We start from the raw sequence: 22,770 nt of genomic DNA on the forward strand, positions 1-22,770 counted from the left end.
CCTAATAATAAGATGCTAATCTCCCTAAATGCTGGGATAAGCAGAGAAGGGACAGAAAGAAAAGGTTATAGAAGGAAGAGGAGAAGTGTTAATGGAAATTTAAGGAGGGTTTAGGTGGTGAGCAACAGGTGCGTGTATGTGTGTGTGTGTGTGTGTGTGTGTGTGTGTGTGTGTGTGTGTGTGTGTGTGATGTCTTCAAGTGCTCAAGTGCTCACTGCACGAACCTAATCCGACTCCACTGGTACGGGAACAGGTGAGTCAGCAGCCTCCATGACATAGACCACTAAATGCATGATGGGGAGAGCGGAGGGACGGAGGCAGAGGCTCAGCTGTCAAACAACTGCTGCCTTCATCTAACTGTTAAATAAATGTTGGACGTGCGCACAGGGCCCGTCTACAGGGATTCATTAGCACACAAGCACATGTGTCAAATGTGTCAGGGCATAGGATTTATGTGTGTGTGTGTGGCCCAGGTATTACTCATATAGTGGGAGAAGGAAAAGGACATTTCAGGGTGAAGATGAATGTTCTAAGGTCTGATAAGGTTTAGGATTAGGTTAAGTTTAGGATTGGGTAAATATAAACTATGGTTAAGGTCAGAGTCTCCAGGAAATCAATGTAAGTCGGTGTAATGTGCTCTGAAGTCCTGTGTGTGTGTGTGTGTGTGTGTGTGTGTGTGTGTGTGTATCTCGTTGAATTCACTTAACTTAAGGAACTGCTTCTTCCAGACTTTCAGAGCAGTTAAATAGTGTGAACATAACAACTTCCTAAACACACACACACACACACCTGCTCTGTGAAATTGTCTGTCTGCTCTGTGTAAAATTATCTGTGTAAATATAGCCACCGATTTCATGTTTATTTCTGCTTCGGGCACCAGGCAGACTTCACACACATATGGATGCACACTTGACAACACAAACACACACACACACACACACACACACACACACACACACACACACACACACACACACACACACACACACACACACACACACACACACACACACACACACACACACACACACACACACACGACGCTTGACCACAAATAGGCCTTTATCTAAGTTTGTGATGAATAGCTTCACTGAAAACACATTTTTCTTGTCTCTTTCAACAAAGAAAACTAAACTTTGTCATTTCACATGACAAAAAGCTGCACCACCCCACCTACCCCTTCTTTGTTATTACACACAAACTCACTTTAGAGTTTAGACCATGCCTGCCAAATGCCATCGCCATGGCAATAACCCTTTCCCTGGATTGAGTGGCGGGTGGAATGCTCCCAGGGTTACCGTGCCAACAGCAGGAAATGCAATTCACATCGCTGGGCTATTTTTTATTCCCAGTCTCACTTCCTCTCAAGAACACACACACACACACACACACACACACACACACACACACACACACACACACAGTTGCCTCGGGAGCCTCCTCTCCAAACTGGGGGAGAATGAACCCGCAGTTCAAGTGCTGCTTCCGCAATAGATGAAGTGAATCACTGCTGGCCACGGTCTACATCACATCCGAATCAGAGGAGGACAACATGGGAACAGTCAGAAACACAGCTGCTGCTGCTGCTGCTGCTTCTGCTGCTGTCTGGAAACAGAGGCGGCTCTGTAGTAAAAATGTCACAGGCGCAAGTGCCACAGCAGCAACAGTGCCATCTTTTTCAAGCCACTGAAACTCTACATAAGCTCCTGAATGATACTGGATGTTTTAGACCAATAGAAATCAAGGAATATGTTGAAAAACGCCCTCGCATCTCGCAAGTGAAGGTAAATTCCTGGAATTTGCCCTTTTATCTGGATCGGCACCAAACTGTAATGAGTTCTTCCCGAACCTGTAACACATCTAACTATGTCAAATTGGAATTGATAAAAAAATTATGATAAACATTTTCTGCTGCAGTTTTACTGGTTATTTGTGCATATTTTCCAACATACACACCAATATTGCAATATATGTGATTGCAGGATATCAGCTGATAATATCAACCCCCCAGCCCGCATGTACTCTAACAGGAAGTTGTTCTGAAAACATTTTACTTCACTTTAGGCATGAGGGGGGTCTTTCTCTGTAGATACATGTACTTGTGGTATCACTTTACTGCCTATTTCTGGGAGCGATGCCCGGCGACATCACCAGAGAAACATCTCCCTGTGAATCATCTCCCTCAGCGGGAACAGCAGCCTGTCGACAAGTGATGCTTCATAACAACAAGCTCCACTTGGCCGGGCCGGACTTTTTTATATTTATACACACACCTATCAGGTTTTGCTAGTTTTGTGTTACCGTTTAATGGCTATCTCAGTGTTTCGAGTAAGTGAGCTCATCCTACACCAGCAGCAGTGACGGCCCCGAGCCTGGAGCTGCAGTGCGAGAGCTGACACTAGAGTGCAGCAGGAGACTCCACACAGCCGACGGCCGGGAGAATCAACTCCTCTCTTTTCCAGAGGGAGGAGCAAAGAATGAGAGGGATGTTAGTAGGGAGAAGTGTCAGCGGTGATGAGGAGCCTCTGCATGAGGGATTCCCACGTTGCTGCAGAATGCATGATATTCATAATACATCCTTGGGAGGAGATAGAGATCGGACTGAAGCTTTGTGCATAAAAAGTGGGAAATGCTAAAAGAGGGTGCACATAAATCATCTTAACATCCCTTTCTCAAACAATATATTATTCTAACAGATGGTAAATGTTGTGTATTTATACGCTCTGATGACAACGTAGTGTACTTTACATTACACACACACATTCAGTGCAAGTATCTGCAGCACTTTCTCTATCACACATCACTGACACACTGCTGGTTCAGCAATTAGGGTTCAGTGTCTTGCCCAAGGGCACTTCTGCACGTGGACTGGAGAAGGCAGATTTCAAACCACTGACCCTCTGGTTAGTGGACGACTTAATTCCCAGCACTTAATTTAAAGATCAATCATTTTAAGGCAATTAATATAGTAATAAATATATGAGGTAGAATCACACTGCTTGGAAAATAGAACTGATTCATAGATCATGAGACGCTGGTGTTAGTTCAACAATCATCCTGTAGATGGAGCCATTAATTCTCTTCATATAAAAACAAAAGCAGTGAGCCGGACGCTGTACCCTGTGTTACAGTGGGAGCTGAGAGTCACTAGAGGGAAGCAGCTGTCCACATGTTACCGTGTCCGACCGGCCCGACACACAAGGTGAGTCCAGATCTGACAGAGGATGCTGGAACTTCAGATTCCTCATCTCAGTTTATTCAAGGGTAAAGTTCCTGAAAGCTCCTTGGCTGACTAAAATCCAAGTTTGATGGAAACAACATGGTTGTCACTGAAGACTGTTAAATCAGTTTTTAACCAACAACATACATGTTTAAAGTTTCATTTGTTCTAGAAATAAGAAAAACAAAAGGCCTAAACCACAAGCAGCTTGTATTTAATTCCCCCAGAACTGAATTATTCACATAAATAGTTTCAGGGGGTAAATCCTGACACGCTTGGTGAGAGCATCTTAGAAGCTGAGGCACTTTTCTGCAGGAAAATCCCGGGCTCGGTTTGGGTGGAGCTGGGTCAAGGGTGAGTTCAAAGGGAGAGAGGAGGGGAGGGTGGAGTCAGACGAGGAAATAACCGTAGGGAGATTGGTGGAGGGGAAAAAAACAGTTTCAAACACACACACGAACAAACGCAGACACGTACGCACAAGCAGCCACGACTCCATCAACGTGCTCTGTATTCTGAAAAAACTAAAACACGTCCAGTCTTCTTTTTTGATTTCCCCTGGTGCCGGGATTCGGCAACGGAGCCCCCATCAGCCGGTCGGATTGCACAACATTCTGGGGAAGGGGAGTTCCACCGAACACCTACTCCTTGTAAACATATTGTGGTGGTTTCCATGGTGACACAGAGGGAGGCCCAGGGAGTTACGCAGCAGTGAGGTAAAAACAGTAACTTAGTCAGGTTTGTCTATGTGTGTCTGTGAGTGTGTCTGTGTCTGTGAGTGTGTGTGTGTGTGAGTTCCACGAACAAAGCACACGCTGAACTGGGAACAGCAGTTGGATGATATCCCAGTCTGCACCGGGAGTGGTGAATTATGATGTCAAGGGCTTAAAAGTGCTGTGTGTGTAGATGTGTGTGAAAACATCTCCCAGCCAAAACTGGGAAGTTAATGAACAACTCCACCGTTTCTCTCTCTTTTTGATGTGTGTGTGTGTGTGTGTGTGTGTGTGTGTGTGTGTGTGTGTGTGTGTGTGTGTGTGTGTGTGTGTGTGTGTGTGTGTGTATCACAGTCAGGGTGGTGAATAATCCATTGTCCGGTCTAACCTTGGATGGTATGAGCTGTATTGGAAAACTCCTCTCACACATAGCAACACCAGTGTCTGAGAGTGCATTGTGTGTGTGTGTGTGTGTGTGTGTGTGTGTGTGTGTGTGTGTGTGTGTGTGTGTGTGTGTGTGTGTGTGTGTGTGTGTGTGTGTGTGTGTGTGTGTGTGTGTGTGTGTTTGTGCACCTAGGCTGAATCGGGCGTATTTCTGCGCTTGGCTGAGGGTCCTGCTGTGACCTTATTTCCTGTGGAGGCAGCAGAGGAATGACATCATCCTTACTCAACCCAGAGTCAACAACTGCACACTGCTGCCCCCCCACCACACACACATAGCACACACACACATGCACTTTTTCTTTCTCTTTTCTCCTCTTCTTCTCCAACTCCCTGAATGAATCCCTCTTTTCTCCGAGCCAACTCCTCCTGCCGTCTCGCACAGACATTAATTCATTCGGCTTCTCTGTCTTCCTGCTATTTCCTCTCTGTCTCCACACTTATCTTTACTTGCGGCTTCCATCAGTTTGAAAGACTTTCTGTGCCAAGAAAGAAGCAGGTTTATTTCTCAGAGATCAGCAGTTCACTTCTGTGGCCCTCGCAGGAGTCTACCAAACTGATAAGTTACCAGTAACAGGTTTAAATTCACTTTTTAGCAGAGAATGTCCCAGTTAAGGTCCAGACTCAGGTATGGGCAGAGTAAAGATGGGAGCTCTTCAACATCCTCAGCAGTTTCCCAGAGGAAACCATGCACCACTTAACTGACCAGTGCTATTGTGGCCTAGATACACGTCCACAGCAGTTGACAAAAACACTCCAATCATCAGTGGGTTAATTAAGCCATCAGAGTGGCAGCCAGGAGTCAAATCACTTTGCTCTGAAACAAAAACATTCAGGTCAAATTTAGATGCTCTCAAATTTCTGCTCTCATGTTTCCCAAAAACTGAGAGAGGGGAGGAGCAAGAGAAACCAGCAGTCAGTGGAAGGCAATGACCTGAAGTACCACAGGCAGATTCCGTCAAACCCCCTCCAAATCATCACTGCTGCCCCCGAGTTTGACTGCTGTGGCCTCATCTCAGATTTATATCAGCTGGCCTCCTTGTCTCTATGCAGATTAATGGTCCTGCTTTGAGAGGTGTAGAAATCCCTGAATTAGTCTGTCAGCAACGAAATCAACAATAAACAAGTGTGCGCACAAACACACACAAACACACACACACATATCAGGATGCCACCGCCTGATGCCAGTGTCACCCAGTGGGGCTTAGCAGAACTTCCCATCACAGCCGAAACACTGCCAAGTGAAACACGGCTACAAATCTCCGAGGTGGAGCATGGAATTGGTTGTGTGTGAGCGCGAGGGCATTTTCTCACGTGTGTGATGGGGGGGGGGTCTTGTTTACGGTTTGATTGGCAGTTTAATGTGCAACGAAAGGCAGGGGGCGGGGTTGGCGCCGAGGAATATTAGCATAATTCCCAGAGTGCCAGAGGTGGTATTGGGTGTCAGGGAGCTATTCCCAAACTCAGCTGTGACCCACAGTAGCACGGAGTCAACTTACCCATAGGCCAACAAACACAGACACACACATACATGCTTCATCTACCACACACACACGCTCACAATATGAAGACATTTATATGCATTATACAATTGCATGGACACGTATGTTAATGCACACATATGCATGAACCTCTGGACATGTAGGAAAGCCTGGATGGACACACAACACGCCAACAAACACACATGTCCTCACACACACACACACACACGCAGGTCCATTTACACTGTGGCGACAGTGCGTCTGTTAGCGGGATGCCATAGTACAGGGGGGTGGACAGATTTAGGTCTCCCTCACACCTAACTCTGCCAAGGGTGGAGGGTAACGATACCATTAACACTCAGTGTGCCAACAGACCCCCCCCACCCCAACTACCACCCCCAACCCCACCTAACCTCACCCCGCCCGTCACCCATCCTCCCGCTGTGCTCCAATCAGCACCTCTTATTGGGTTGCTCTGCCCTGCGCACGGCAACAACTGTTATTCCCTGCTCCAAAAATAACATGGCAGCCAATCGCACGGCAGGAAAGAGGAGCAGTGGTCATCAAAGACCACCTCCTTAACCACAGGTGAAAGCAGGATGCTGAGAAGACAAACAAAAAGTCAAGAAAAGAAAAACTGTAGCGAATATGTAAAAGATGCAAGGATGGAGAGAAATTACAAAAGATGCAGAGGGAGAGGAGCAGAAAACACTAAAAGAGAGAGGATGGAGGGATGGATAAGCAGTCAGAGGATGGAGGAGGAATGAGATCACGTAATGATGTGTTCGGGTGCTGGCTCTTCCGTTCAGACTATGGCAGCTGCCATGGTAACCTCATAAATAGGTGCCCTACATATCAGCAGGGCATAAGGTTACACAGCTCAGTAAATAAACACACACACAATCTGCTGCAGGAGAGTGTCGAGGAGGAGAGGAGATGGAGGGAGAGCAGCAAGTAAGCAAATTAGAGAGCGAGGCAGAGAGTGGGAGAAACTGGCAACAGTAATGATTTGATACTCGGTGCCAGTGTTAATGTGTTTGTCTGTCATGCATAATTACCTTAATCCACAGCTAAGCAGCCACATCACAGACGGACTGAGGTCACACCCCCTTTCTCAGTTTATACACACACACACGTGTTTGCACAGCTATTCTTATTAGGACATTGCATTGACTTTCATTAATTGACTAACTAACCATAACCAAAAACCTTATCTCTAACCTTAACCATGACGATTCAAAATTAAGTTTAGCCTCAGGTTTGGTCGCCATGAGGTCCATTGGTCCTGACAAGTACAGTGTTTATGCTGGAAAGGTCCTGAACACACACACACACACACACACACAACACACACACACACACACACACACACACACACACACACACACACAGTCACTGTTCTCTGTCTCACCCTCTGGAGCATAACCCTAAATTACCTCTAAATATTCCCTAGTGAGGCAAGGAGAACAAACACCCCCACACACACACACACACACACACACACACACACACACACACACACACACACACACACACACACACACAGACACACACAACAAAACACAAGTTTAAAACCAGGAAAAGTAAACAAAGAGCCACTCCCAACACAATGAGCTGTTCTTTCCCATGATTCAGAGCACCAGCCTTTATGTTCAAGCACAGATAGGGAAACTGTATCGGTGTGTTCATTGTAGTGACTGAATACTATTCATCACCGCCCCTCAGTTACAGCGATATCAATCCTGCTGTGTCACAGCAATCCTCGTGTATTACACACACTGAAAACAATGGAGGCTCTCGTGTCAAATTGTCAACATCAAACACCTCATTTGTCTCAACTTAGTAACGCACATGTGAATATTGCAGCTCCCACAAGTTGTTTATCTCAAAATTTCAAATGCTACATGTGCAGATATTTTCAAAAAAAAAATCACAAAAAGGGATTTAAATGAAAAAGTGTCCCACCTCCGCTGATCCATTCCAACTCAAGACAGTGATTTGCAATGGTTAGTAAGGTACCATACTCTTCATACTAGAAGTGTTTTACAAGCAGCAGGCAAGTGTTTCAGCCACACTCACAAGACTGCGTCAAATAATAACACAGTTTGTTCAGCTATAATACCATAAATGCACATTTACCAGTAATTATAATTCTAAGGTGTGTGTGTCACTTACTCGGATCACCTCTGGAGTCTGCTGGATGAGTAGTGTTGAACCGGTGTCTCTCACAGCAGCAGGGTCAGCAACAGCAGCCTCTCTGATATCTGCTGCAGCTGGGATGGCAACAGGTGCTGGAGCTTCAGGTGCAGCCACAGGTGTCGGGTCAACTGAGTGTGCGGTGGAATGCAAGCTGGTGGGTGCAGATGTTACAGAATAGGCGATGTCATCGGTAGAGGCCTCTGATTCTTCATCTGTTGCTTCTGTTGTAGGCTCAGGTGTGGCCGTAAGCAGAAGTTCGGGAACAACATCGGGTGTAGGTTTAGGGGTAGGTTCGGGTGTAGCGTTGCACACAGCTTCAGATGCTGTAGGAGCAGGTGTTGGTGTAACTGATACTGCAATTGTATTTGCCGGTGAGTGTTTTGGCGGGATCGCTGGCACTGCATTTATGTGCATGGATGGAGCAGTGGGAGCAGCAGGTGGTGGGTTTGTGTTCTCCACAGGGGTATCAGCCCTGCCGGTGGTGGCTAGTGTATCCTGCAGGAGCCTCATCACCTCCCGCTCCTTCCCACATTTCCTCTCAGCACTCCCTGTGCTTCCCGCCCCAGAATCCACCAGCTCCTGAGCAAAACTCTCAATGCTCTCCAGGATCCTCAGCAGAAGTGCTCCATCCTCCTCCTCTCCTACTGGAGATTCACTGTTGGGAGGAGTGAGACTTGGAGAAGTCCTTGAGCTAGGGCCGTTCATGGTCAAATGGCTAACTGGCTTCTGGATTTGGAACTGGGACATTTTCTGTTGAGCGAGGGCCTCATTGGAGGTCAGACCCTGGCTGCCCTCTCTCTTCCTGGTCTTGGCTGGAAGAGGAGGCTCAGTATTTCTGGGGTTGCTCATACTCTGAGACAGATTCTCTAAATCCATCAGCAGCTTGTCGATGTCATCATTCCTGTGTGACACAGCTTTGGGTGCTGAGACTGTTAAAGAGGCCGTGGGGATGTAGCCTGTGCTGGCTGGCAACGTGTTTAAAGAATTGTGGAGTGTGTGTGGTTGTGATAGGTTCATGGGCTGACTTAACACAGTCCCATTTTTGTTCTGGATATTGCTCATCCCTCTGGTTGAAGTTAGTGTCTGTTGTGAGATTTGTTCTAGGCTCTTACCCACATCTGCTTCCTCCTCTTCGATATAAAGAGCCTCCATGGGGGAAGCTGGAGGAGTGTGTGTGTATGGCGGAGTTGGGGAGGTACGAAGAGGGGAGGGAGAATGTGTTGGAGAAGAGCTGGAGCTGGAAGGGAAGGTCACAGATGGGGGAGAGAGTGTGTGTTGTATGATAGACGAAGAATGTGGATGTTGTAATCCATTGGTAAGGGCGCTGGTTTTGGATGGGAAGCTTTGGATTGGTTTGGTATGGATGGAGTCTGATTTTAAGAAAGATGAGGAGGAAGGTGAGACAGAGGAGAGAGCAGAAGATGCAGAATGAGGAACAGTCTTTGGGATGGGAGGTGACAGCACCACATCCTCATAGCGAGGAGGTTGCTCATTGCCAAATATTGGAGAGTAAGGTCCCTGTTGGATAGAGTGAAGGGTATTGACCAGCTCGGCCAAATCACTGTGGCCACTCCCAGGTGCACCCTGACCCACCTGCCCACTGCCAACCAAACTCCCCATCCCTTCCAGATCCAGAGGCAGTCGTTTCAGGTAGGTGCTGAGTCTGGCCATCACAGCTCGATACACGCTGTCGGGACTGGCCCCTCCCTCCGCTGGCCCTCCACCGGCTTTACGTCTGATGCACTGCTTGATGATGTCAGTGCATTTCTTTAGGTCTTCCGAACATTTAAGCAAGATGTCGAGGCAGGCACGGATGTCCTCCCCGCCTGCTCCCCCAGTGCCCGCCTCTGCTCGTGTCTTCTCCAGCAGACGGGCAATCAGGTTCTCCTCTCCAAGGGTGCTGAGGTACAGGGAGGCCACTGTGTTCAGACTTTGGTCTAATGACCCAAAACCTGACAGGCTGCTTGTTGAGCCACCAACTGCTTTAGTGATGGCTGTCAAGGGGCCAGAGTTGCCTTTTAGCTTTGTCTCCTCTGGTCCTGTCCCTTTCTCCATCATAAATGGCGGCATGTTCTCATCATTAGAAGGGGCCGTGCCATTTGTCATGCCATTAGTTGTTCCGTTAGGTGTAATGTTAGAACTGAAGTGGCCATAGATGATCTCCAGGTCAGTGGAGCGTCGGCTAAAAGAGTCTGGGCGGACCTTGCGACCTTTCCGGAAGGTAACGTGGCTGGAGGAGGAGAGGCGGAGCTTGTCAAAAGAAAACTCTTTGAGTTTACCACTGGCCAGATTGATGGCCTCTTCAGTTATGTCCTTTAGACTGCTAGTGGAGCTCAGGTTTCCAGTCAATCCTGTGCAACTTAGGGTCTTTTTACCTCGCCATGTGGGGCTGTCCTCCCCTAAAGACAAATTGCCACTGCTCCCCGCCCTCTCTAGACCCCCATTATAACTCGTATCCATGGTAACACTAATTTTACCATGGTTAGGCAGTTGCTGAGTGATCATGTTATGAGAGTGTATGGGTGAGTCGTTTGTGTCACTGTAAATGAGGTCAGGTGCAACAAGCAGCTCAGAGCAGGTGCCGCGGTGAGCGACTGTACAGTCTAGTCCCTGGGACAGCACCCCGCATGGCCCTGAGCAGTAGTGCACGGCATGGGAGTGAGTGCGCCGGTCCACTACCACACTGTTGTAGCAGCTCACGCTGCTCACCACAACGCGATAGGCTGCTGCCATGGTGTCCAATGTGCGTCAGGGCATAGGAAGGTCAAAATAATGTCAAAGTGTAAAACAAAAATATAACTTTAACAAAAAAACCTAGTGGATTATAGTGTTTTGCTGGAACTCCTTCATGTGAGAAGTAAAGATGTTCTGCATGGTACAGTATACACAATGCTGTAGCAAAAACCCAAGAAGCTGGAACCGGAAAAGAAATGTCTGTAGCTGTATCTTTCAAAGTCAAAATCCTTTCTTGTACAGGAAAAAGCTTTAAAGGGTTTCTGTCTCTTGCAGAGGTAAATAATTCCTTGTCAGATCTCCAGGCCTCTTAATAACAGCTGTAAGGTTCCTCCTCTCTCCACAGGCAGCGTCTCCCTTTCCTCTCTAGCAGGAGCTCATTAGCCACTAATGATAGCCGTGGCGACAGCGGAACATCCAGCTGGGGTATCACCCATCCCTCAACAGAAGCAGCCTCAGGGGCTTAATTGGAGGCCATTGAGGCCTTAACATTGCCCCAGTCTGGGCTCATCAGCTGTAGGATGAACCCCCTTATCTCACTGTGTGTCCTTTTTTTTACTTAAGAAAGGAGCAGAAATCCGGCACAGCTGCAGAATAGCAGGGGACCAACCACAGATGGCCAACTGCCTCCTTCTCTCTCTCTGAGTGGTTGTCTGGATCACTGTCACTCCCGTACCGTCTCTCTCGGCCACTTCCGTCTCCCACTGTCAACCATGTGTCGGACGGAGCTTGCGTTTCTGACAGGAGGACACCACCTGCGAGACAGAAAAGGAAGGAGGGAGGAGAGAGGGCGAGAATGAGGGGAAAGGAAGAGAGAGAAAGAGAAAGTAAATCGTTAAGGAGGTTGATACTTGTGAATGTGATGTGCTGAGGGAGCATGAGCAGACAATAATACCATCCAGATGACATGTGATGATATTTAGCTTTGTCATCAAAGAATTCCTTTCCTTTCACATCAACCTCAAATACAACATGACGCATGTTCAAAATAAAAAGCAGGAGATAGAAGAAGAGTGAAGGGTTAAAGAGGCTGAGCAGGAAAAGGACGTGACTCCCTCTTTCATCACAGCAGATCTACAAAGAGTCGTCTAAAAACCTTGCTGAGAAATCATGACTCAGTGAAAATAAAAGGCAGGTGTTGTGGAAAGAGAAAACACCTGTTGCTTTCACCTTTCTGTCCAATGCTCCGACACAAATCCTGTCTATGAGTCTATTCTACTCAAAAAAGACTGAAACAGACAAAAAAGAGAAAGAATTCAACATGGGAGTTCTCTCATTCTTTTTTTCCTGTATCGATCTTTCTCATTTATGTTTCACTCTCGTTCTCTATATCTCTCTCCCTCTATCAGTTAGTTTAAGATGCTCTTGTGTCTTTGTTACCAGTTTCTTTTTTCTGTGTTTTGCATTTTTCCTTCCTCCATCATAAAAGCAGCACATTCCTCATGGCTGTATCCTACGCATTCATGCCCATTCATACTGTATTCATATAAACATTAAGTTTAATATTGGTTGAGACGACACTGCTATAGCAACAACCACCTCCAACTTAATCTTATCTCAGTCTTATCTACACAAATCACAGATTCTAGTCTGAAGGGGCCATGAAGATCTGACCCTGAAATAGTTCATTTTAAGAGCTTTGCATTCTCAAACACAGACGCACAGCTGATGAGTTTATATAAGTTCAGGACTGCAAAGCTGTGGGATGCAGGATCCTCACAATAACCACTGGAATAGAAAGAACAACACTGAGGTTATTAAAACTTGGGCTAAGAGCTAAGAGATATATGATCTGAGCAGGGATCGCCGGAGAATTTTAGAGTTTTAGACTTAAACGTGTGAAAAAGAGCAACTACAGAGAGGGGGGTGGTGGGTGGAGGGAGAGCAGCTGGAAAGGTGGGGAGAGGGGTTTGTGACACCTGGAAAAACATCTATTAGGAGTTTGTGTGGAAACAACAGGCGGACACCTCATCTCGCTTTCTCTCTGCTGTCTCTACACACACACACACACACATCCACACAAACACACACAAATACCAACACACGGAAACACACATAACAGCTGGATGCTGCTGAATCAGTCTCTTGAGCAGGAAATCACACTTCCTGGTATAAGCTGCACTTGAAATCTCAACAGATAGTTTGAAATAGAATAGGATAACAATTACAGACACACACACACACACACACTTCTTTCTCCCTGCAGCACACACACGCACTTAGTATCTGTGTATATATCATAGTAAACGACAGCTTCCCACAGTGATACTGAGCATGTAAATAAACTCCACTGGTGTTTATAATGCTCAACAACCTACACACACACACAGACACACACAGACCCATTCTGAGGTGTGTTTTCAGGCTCTGTCCTGATTCAGCGAAGCTCAGCTCCGTTTTGTTTTCTCTCTTCTCCGGACGTGTTTTATGGACGAGTCAGATGAGAACGGAGCAGGTATCAGCTTTCATTTCAACGAGCCAAAGCATTAAGCCCAAATCTGGAATGTCTCTGGACACGAAAAATGTAGGTTTATTTTTATGAGGTCTTGGCAAAAATGACGTATTAACTCCAATTCAAGAATTTCCATTTGAAATGCTTTTATTTTCTAAGCTTTGAATTTAGCCATTGAACCGAACCATTGACCAAACCTTCCTTGACGGTGAATTCCGGGCACCATCTGTGTGCTTAATCCTCTGCTTCCTCTATTTGTATCTATTTATTGTCAAGTTTGTATTCCTCTCTTTGTGCTCAATCAACTAAACAAGAGGAGAGAGGGGAAGGTAGATTGGTTGATTGTGTTACGGAGTTATTTTGTCAGAGTAGATGAGATAACTGACAACCTCCTTATTCGCCTCTAACCTTCCCATCCTCTCAATGTCTCCCTCTTTCTTTGCCTCTCCTCCCCTCCCTCCTCCCCTCCCTCCCTCCAGTCTAAAAAAAAATCTCGCCTTCAACCTGACCTTCACCAGGAAGCAGTTAATCACCGGAGGCCACCTCTGTCACAACTTCCAAACCAACCATTAAAAGTATGTCGGTTCATGTGCATGAGTGTGTCTGTGTGTGCATCTGCAATTGTGCACAGAGACAGCGCTTGTGTACTTTGTGCAACTTATGCCGCATGGAAGTGCATGCATGTGCATGTCAATAGGGAACACATCAAGGGGCCAGGGGGGCCTCCCAGGGGAAGTGGGTCTTTGTGAAGAAGAGGGTTCGAACAGTAACCCCAAACATATCCCCCTTAGTGTGGAACAGGTCTAAACCCAGTCACTGTATATGCACAAACACACACAGATCACACAGCGAGAACATAAAGCTCTGCGATGCCATACACATACTAAACAGAGACGAGAGAGAGACCACTGCAGCTCTGTGAATTGACTGCTGCCCTACAATGAGGGACAACAGTGGCTACAAAAGAGGGATTACTGGGCTTTATGCAACATTACTCTCCTCTGAGAACACACACACACACGGAAACACACACACACACACAGTCTGGTGGAAATGAAATGCAGAGTATCAACAAATACCTTTCATCCCTTGTTTACAATGTCAGTTTTAAACCATTTTCTTTCTTCTCTCGTCATTTCCTTCTCTAATCATTTCAGTCGCTCACATTTTTCTCACACTCTGCTCTTTACTATGAACTAACTGCAGTTCTGACCCACTTCTCTGCTTCTTTCTGTAATCACCGCATTAATTATTTACTCTGACACACACACACACACGCACACTACACATTCACAGTCTCTTGAAAATAAAATCAAACTTATTCTGCTGCAGAATTTGTCCATCAGCTCGGTATCAATCATCTGTCGAGCTGGCAGAGAGACAGAGAGACAGAGAGACAGAGAGAGGGATGCTCTGGCAAACAGCTCTGTCCTTGTCAAGCCTTCACGGGCCACACTTCGATTATAATCATTCTGTGTGTCAGCTGCAGCTGCAGAGAAAGCCGGAGTGAGAAATAAGGAGGAAAATGGCCAAGCTGGCAGTCAGACTGTCCAAAACAGGAAGAGGAGAAACAATTGTCCTACTTGTGCGAATGAAAAGATCCGCAACAAAAAGAGAAATTCAGCAGATACATCAGTGAATTTCAATGGATTTTTAAATATGAATTGGCATTAAACCAGATTTGAATCGAACAAACACAAACCCTCTCTTCTTCCCTCTCGTTTCCCTCTGTCTGATGTCTAATGAAGTAAAGCCTGAGGTACAACTCATTTAAAAAGGAGCTTTCTGTTGATAGTGCCAGATGCACAAGGTCATGAGTCTATCTTGAGGAGAAGGGCTGGAGTTTTCGGGGTCTGGATTACAAAGAAAAGCCCTGGCAGGTCTCACTAAGCGAGAAGCAGAGAGCTGCGCTGCAAACCAGACATCTGCACATGAGCCAAAACACAGGCAGTGGAAAGTGCACGAGACACAACTGAGGTTCGTAAGCCCTCGAGTAAAAAGTAATATATGTAACGTAAATAAGCATCATCGTAGGTTTATGGACAGAGCACATCTGCAGAATGAGGGCGGGCAAACACGTTTAGAAAGTTTGCAGCTGATGCGTTTTCTTACATAAGGTTTAATTTCATAGACCACAGGTAAAATGAATGAGCCCAATGGGTTTTCCCTCACATACATGCACACTAACACCGTAATATAAAGCGGGATCTTAAAGACAGGGAGAGGAGAGAAGAAGTTAATGTCGGTTATGAAAACTGAAAGACTGAGTATGTTCAGGCGTGAGGGGGTGAGTGTGTGTGTTTGGGTCTGGCAGAGACTTGGGGGATCTCTGGTTATGTCTGCCAAACTTATTGTCTGGATGAGACCCAGGCTGCTGAGAGCACAAATCACTGGACTCCAGAGACACACACACACACACACACACTCACAAACACACATTATATACACACAGACAGCTGTTCATGATGAAATCACGTCTGCAGGTTTGATCGAGCACACACTACATTAATGGCCCCGCCCTTTATAGGTCAGAACAGCAGTCAGGGTTGAATGAGGTACACGCAGGCAGGTCTCGGCCTATAGGGAGGGTTTTATGAAACGCATGTGAAGGCATTTTCACTGTAAACAAAGAGAGAAACACAGGACAAAGAGCTCAGTGATTTATATTGGTATGGTTCATATTCATCTTTATGTTATGGCAGCAGCTGATTAATGTGTTTTCTATTACTTTCTCCAACCGGGAAACAAACTCCAGCCTCCAGAAGACACTGCCCAGAGGACGCATGCATAAATTAAAAAAGCAGTGGTCCTAAAACTGATTCCTGGGGTACGCCACAGGTCAACTCACATTGTTTAGAGTAGTGGTCATCTATTGATAAACAAAATTAATCTTCTGACCTGATTAAAAAACGAATTTCTCCAAAATTGTGCAGCAACATCATCCGTCTGTGCAACATTTTGGTATTGTCTGATTATTAAAAAAAACATTTTACGCTCAAATGCTGTAGCTGTAACTCTATGATTGTGCAGTTCCTTGACGTATCTCTGACTGAAATCGAGCTAAGCTAGGCTAACCCCACATTTAACATAACATACTTCCTCATGTCTGACTGTAATCGGGTAAGTCGGCAATATAGCAAATAAATAATTAAACCAGAATGGCACTTAGTGGAGAGTATATCATCGCCAAGGCCCAACAGTGCCTGTGACCCATGACCCATCCTTTCCACCAAGTTTCGTGGAAATCCGTTCAGTAGTTATTGTGTACTCCTGCTGACAAACACACAAATGGACAGGGCCTGAAAACATAACTTCATTGGTAATTATGTAATTAAGGAGTTAATTAGTCTTGTGGCCTCTTTCAGATTCAACAGCAAAACTCTCTCATTCTGTCGCTGTCACTTTATCCATTATTCCTGCCTTTCTTCTGCTTTTTAATTCCCTCTCTATTCTCTGGCTTTTTTTTTACCTCTTCCCCCTTTTCTCTTTGCTTTATTCTTTCCTCCTCGTCTTTAACTGGCCACACGCTCCTACTTTACAGGCTGAGACGGCACAGGGGCTCCACCATAGATCTATACCTACAGCGCTGTAACAGCTGTTCCCCCCGGCGCTCCTCTCATATCTCAGGAAGGTGGACTGTGGGAATAGCTGAGCAACTCGTCAGGAACTAAACAGTAACTACAGACCACATGGACACACACACACACACACACACACACACACACACACACACACACACACACACACACACACACACACACACACACACACACACACACACACACACACACACACACACACACACACACACACACCTGCATGTATAAAACACAATACATCCCCTGAGGTATTGTGTTGAGGGCAGCGAAGAGGATGTTTTTGTGCTTCTGAGCAGATGAGGGAAAACAGTGACTCACGTCTTTTCTTATCCTTAAATATTTCCTGGTCAAAACAGCTTGGCCTTATAAGGCTAACACACACAGTCTTGATCTCATACACACGCGCACACACACACACACACACACACACACACACAGACAGAGAGATCCTGCTGTTCCTGTGCAGTGAGCACAAAAAAACATGCTGTAAGTACACAACACTGTCGGCCTCATGAGATGATAATGAAAGCTGGCATTGGCTTCAATACATCCGAACCTGCAGTGCACGCCCGCACGCGCACGCCCGCCCGCCCGCCCGCCCCGCCCCACACACACACACACACACACACACACACACACACACACACACACACACACACACACACACACACACACACACACACACACACACACACACACACACACACACACACACACACACACACACACACACACACACCATCCTGCCTTGCCTGTGGCTCACTATGACCCAATGCCTGTTTTTAAAAAGCACATTTTGGGTGATGTCATGATTCTGGTCATGTTCTTCTACGGAGACACACAATTAGGACACAGACACACATACAAAAACACACACATGCTTGCACAGAAGACGAAGGATGCCATATAAATCTATTGTGATGCGCATAGACAGCTGACCTGATTTCAGTCACTCAACTGTTCATTCCTGCTACCACCTACAACCCAGACGCCAAAGGCAACCAGCCTCCACCAACCACAGCGACCAGGCAGCAGCTGGGTGCACACACATCCAGTACATCAGCTCGAGAGGAGAAGTTTGGTTTTGTTTGTGTTTTGTGCAGCGAGGCTCGAAATCAGTGAACTAAAGCATGAATCATCACGGAGGACGATTCACTTCTCGAAACAAATTCATCACATATTCAGTCCACGTAAGACTGAGCAGGAAGAAAAAATCCATAGACTTGTTTGTCTAAGTCGTGAGAAAAGAAATAATCATCACACAAATCAGGTTTCAGCCGGTGGTTCTCACTGGACGTCTGTTCTCTTGATCCCTGATCCACATCATCCTTAAAAACTCAGTCCTGAGCTCAAATTCCTCTTCTCCTGCAGCTGCTCACAACACACTTAGCTCAATATAAACCTACTGTACAATTTACGAAGCCGATCTGATTCATCTGACTTGTGCCTTCTGCTAATTCCAGAAATCTCTGTCTGTGTTTGGCTCCTATATGTTGAGGCCAGTTCATCGTATCACCTTCACGTGTGTATAGTTAAAGGTCCAGGGAAGTAGCGGTTCGAATTTGGTATGATTTCATCAAGCGATACGTTCAATATCAATTAACTTTGAATAGACTGGTGACCAGTGCTCTGGAGCAGCGTTTACTGGGACTCATCAACGAGTAATTTGGAAAAAAATTAACAAAGCAGCGGCATTCTTAGCCAAAAGCAGCACATCTGTGTTTCTGGTCCATCCTGAGATACGAACTGGCCAAACCTGAAACATAAAGCAGCTCCACTTTCAGTTAAATTGCTGATGATGGCTGTTTATTTCAAGTTACAGTGTTTTATTGGGTCACAATTAGCTCTTGTGGTAGCGGAGGAAACCTGAGCTCAGTGAATTACAACAGACATCATAAATCATAAATGGATTGTGCTTTACACGGCTTCAATGTAAAATCTCAAAGACTTCTCTGATGAAAGGAGGCACTTGCCCAGGGTGACAAAAGTGTAAATTTATCAGTAACCCTTTGGTTTTCTGGCTTGACATGATTTTTATCTCGTCAGCGTTGGTTGAGGCTGGATAATGAACATCACTCTGAGCTCAAAAAGGAGGACATGGATCAGATCCCAGACTCATTGCTGGTCAAAGACATTCCCCAGATACCAGACATCACTACAATAACAGACATCAACGTAAGTAACAGACATCACTACAATAACAGACATCTACACAAGTAGCCAAAGCAAGACTACACTCAACAATTACATTTTAAAAAGCCATATTCTGGCCCTAAGGGGAAATGTAATGTCTGAATGTCTGAAAGCAACATTTGAAAGACATCTTTACAATGTCATGGGAAGACCCAAAAAAAATCATTCTCACTCCTCTAACGTCGTTGGAAATGTCCAAACACGACGTCTTTTCAGACGTGTTTGTGCTCACGGGACAGTTGCATGTAGGCTGCGGGACTTTGTGTTTATAATGAGACAAAGAGACGAGATCTCCAGATTTTACAGAAAGCCATATAAGAACATGTTTAGACTGGAGCGCTGAGGCCAGACTAACTAGTCTGAGGGCCATCTATCTGTGTGTGTGTGTGTGTGTGTGTGTGTGTGTGTGCGCGCGCGAAGTTGACTGCTGTCCCTGTCCATCAGAGGGTCATATGAGGAGCAGATTAGGGTTTCTAACCGCAAACCCCTGTCGCCATGGCCCATCGTCACGGAGACGGTGAGGAGAGTCATCGTGTTCCGATCCACCACTGACTCATCCCTCCTTATCTTGCCGCCATGTGCACACACACACACACACACACACACACATACACACACACGCACGCACACTCACACCCAAAACCACATCTAAATCAGGACTTTGAGGTGCAGCGTGTTCTTCCTCGTCCCCTCTCCTGCCCCAACATCTCGACCAGTCATATCAGTTTAAGCCCCAACAAATTGACGCCAGCATCTAAATTAGTGTTGCAACTAATGATTTTAATTATCAAAACTGATGGTTTTCTAAATGAATCTACAGAGAATAGAAGAGAATAAATAATTAAAAAAATATATCATCACATTTGAGAAGTTAGAACTGGAGATTCCTTTCTACGTTTGCCGTGATGTGGCGGCTTCGGTACCTCTGATGGGATTTTACTTGATTGTCTGTTTCCTAAATGTGGAGCTGCTGATCAAAACTGAAACGCAGCTCAAATAAGTCTGCAAGATTGATGGTCAAGACTGAAACTCTAAACACCTCATACTACCACGATTTACTGACCGTTGGCTCCGACCAACCCTGCAATCAAAACTTCCATGATGTGCGCCGGAGCGGTAATTTGGTATCAATGGTCCCAGGAGTCCGTTAAGTAATCCCTGCTATTAGTGGATTGTCTCCCCCTCACGGACCCTGACTCAGAGCCACGTAATATATGGTTATTGTTGTACTTGTCCACCGCAGGGCCTGATTCATTGACTGGGCTGGGAGCCACGTCTTACTGTACGGTTCGATTCCAGCAGCAGCAGCAACCGTGACACACAGGACCAGCTGTCACTTCAAGCCTGTTAGAAGGTTATTTACAACCCAACATACAAACAAGACCATAAACTGGGACCATGCTCACCTCTGCCTCAACTCTCCTCCCGTCCCTTCTGTTAAACGTGCGGCTGTGCGTTAACCTCAGCGCGGAGGGAAATCTGTGGGAACAACAGTAAAGACATAACACAAGGGTTTAATAGATAATAAACAGCTGATGGGATTCATTACAGCTACGGATGAAAGTGAAGCTCTGTTAGAAAGTAACTGGATTGTTTCTTTATAAGACCAGTTAACCCTGCAAATAAATGCATTAACACAAACACACTCGAGAACACAGAATGAAAAACACGGACCTCTCTTGCCATCTCTCTCTCTCTCTCTCTCTCTCTCTCACACACACACACACACACACCACATCCTCTGTTACCGGGTTATTTTCTTCCCCAGTGTTTAGAGTCTATTCTCGGAGTTGTGTTTGTGCATGTGACCCCGGTGGCTGCTCACGGTCGAATGTCCCGCTGCCTTTTCATGTCAGGGGAACGTATGTGTGCACATGTTTCTGTGGGTCTCAGTGTCTCCGTGTGCGTCAGAAACAACCTTATCCACGGCGAAGGGGCCATCACTCACTTCCAGTGCCTCCCAGTATCTGACCATTTCTCCCCGTTTTCTCTCCTTCAATCTTTCACCTGTTATGTCCTAGTCCACACAAATTGGATATTTTGCCAAAAGACGTTTTTCCTTTTTGCGTTTGGGCCTCTCGTCCACACACTAATGACGTTTTAAGCCCGTTTTTTTTTAACGCTGGTAAACCGGAGTTTGCCTTTCTTATTTTTTTCCCATGGTGCATCATGTTCAATGTCACCAATGCACAGAATAGGTGAGGCGCTCTTTCACCTCGCTGCCTGAAGCGATACAAACTTTTCTTTAAACACAGAGGATAAAATATCTTTTCCAAAAAATATTGCAGTAGCATAGAAAAGGCCTTAATCAGCACTTCTCTATTTTATTTCATCCTGCATTATTCATCTTGGGAATCCCCTCCCTTGGGATCATGAAAAACAAACACTAACAGTATCTTTCCCCTCACTCTCCTCTGGTGTGTACTCATGTTTGGCTCTTCCCTTCCTTGACATTTAATTCCATCTGTTTGAGACATCAGCGCACAGCAGGGTTTTTTCATTCCCTTACCCGTAAACCCTCAGCGTATGTCAGGCGCACATACAGGCTCTGGCGGGGATGTGGGTTTAGCTGCATAAGCCGAGGGTTTAGGTCTAGACTTTCCTAATGAGAAGCAGCCTGCTTGTACAGCGCGCCGCAGCGGACGTCTGGGACTTTACATACATGGATCCACATCGGTGCATCGGGGCGAGTGAGCCGGAAACAAACAGCAAATAACAACAGAGACATTTACAGATGCTCACAACAATACAACATCTGGCCACTAGCCGGTCGCACCACCTCCTCTTGAGTTAACCAACTTAAAACTGTTCAGTAAGTCGTGAATGATGAAATAATTTTGCATTTACAGTATCTACCCGAACCAACTGAAGGAACTAACGTTATCTTTCTAATCCTGTCGAAAGAAATGACCTGACTCTTAACAAAATTCTGTTTAATAATGATGTAGTCTGGGTTTAATTCAAACTACATATCACTCCCATGACATAACAGACCTCAAAGGTTAGACTAAAGGACCAAATAGTGACATCATCCCAATTTCCCAACTCTGGTCATTACATCTTCAATTGTTCAAATAAATTGAGTTTATAATCATAAACCAAACAGAGACTGGAAATTATTTGCAAGAAACAAGAAAGTTTTGACATGTTAATCTTGTTAAACTGAAATTATCCATCACCCAAACTATTTTCAAATCAATGAATCAGTTATTTGTTGCAGTTGTTTAATAACGAAGGCTTTCAGCTAAAAAGTTACATATGTGGTTTGTTTTGAAACTAGCAACTGGTTACTAACAACTACAGACTCTAATGGATTTCAGAATAATTGAAACAACTCAGTTCAGGTGAGTAAAAGGAAAAGATGAAAGACGACGAGCAAATAACAAAACCAAACAACATGAGCAATAAAACTGGGGAGAAGCTCTGGTTTTAAGGCCGGAGGCAACAGGTGAGGCAGCGGCTGATGAAAAGAAGGGCAGTTAAAGTGCAGCGCGCATAAAAGGAAATAAGAAAGCAGAACAAAAGCACATGTGGAATGAGAATAATATAATGAGATGTAATGAAAAGAGCTTGTTTGTCTGTGCAGGTTAAAAAACTGGGTTTGGTTTCACCGCAGATTCAAAGTAAACACAAGAAGAGGAGGAGAGGCACAGGGTGTTTTTCTGCTGCCTTCCAAATATAGCTGCAGGCTGCATTTATGTGCATCTACAGAGTGTGTGTGTGTGTGTGTGTGTGTGTGTGT

At 45.6% G+C, this 22,770-nt stretch overlaps 1 protein-coding gene across 1 annotated transcript in view; it reads right to left on the bottom strand.

Moving 5' to 3' along the window:
- Positions 1-22,770, bottom strand: part of ppp2r3a (protein phosphatase 2, regulatory subunit B'', alpha) — a 54,958-nt gene that overhangs the window by 12,722 nt on the left and 19,466 nt on the right. Inside the window, exons 2-3 of the mRNA XM_035168594.2 lie at positions 20,435-20,507; positions 8,028-11,539 (exon numbers count right to left, since the gene is read on the bottom strand). Of these exons, the coding sequence (XP_035024485.2) occupies positions 8,028-10,784 (2,757 nt within the window). The 5' untranslated portion in view covers positions 10,785-11,539; positions 20,435-20,507. The remainder of the gene's footprint in view (positions 1-8,027; positions 11,540-20,434; positions 20,508-22,770) is intronic.

This window comes from Hippoglossus stenolepis, chromosome 10, assembly GCF_022539355.2.
Source record: "Hippoglossus stenolepis isolate QCI-W04-F060 chromosome 10, HSTE1.2, whole genome shotgun sequence".
NCBI classification, from domain to species: Eukaryota; Metazoa; Chordata; class Actinopteri; order Pleuronectiformes; family Pleuronectidae; genus Hippoglossus; species Hippoglossus stenolepis.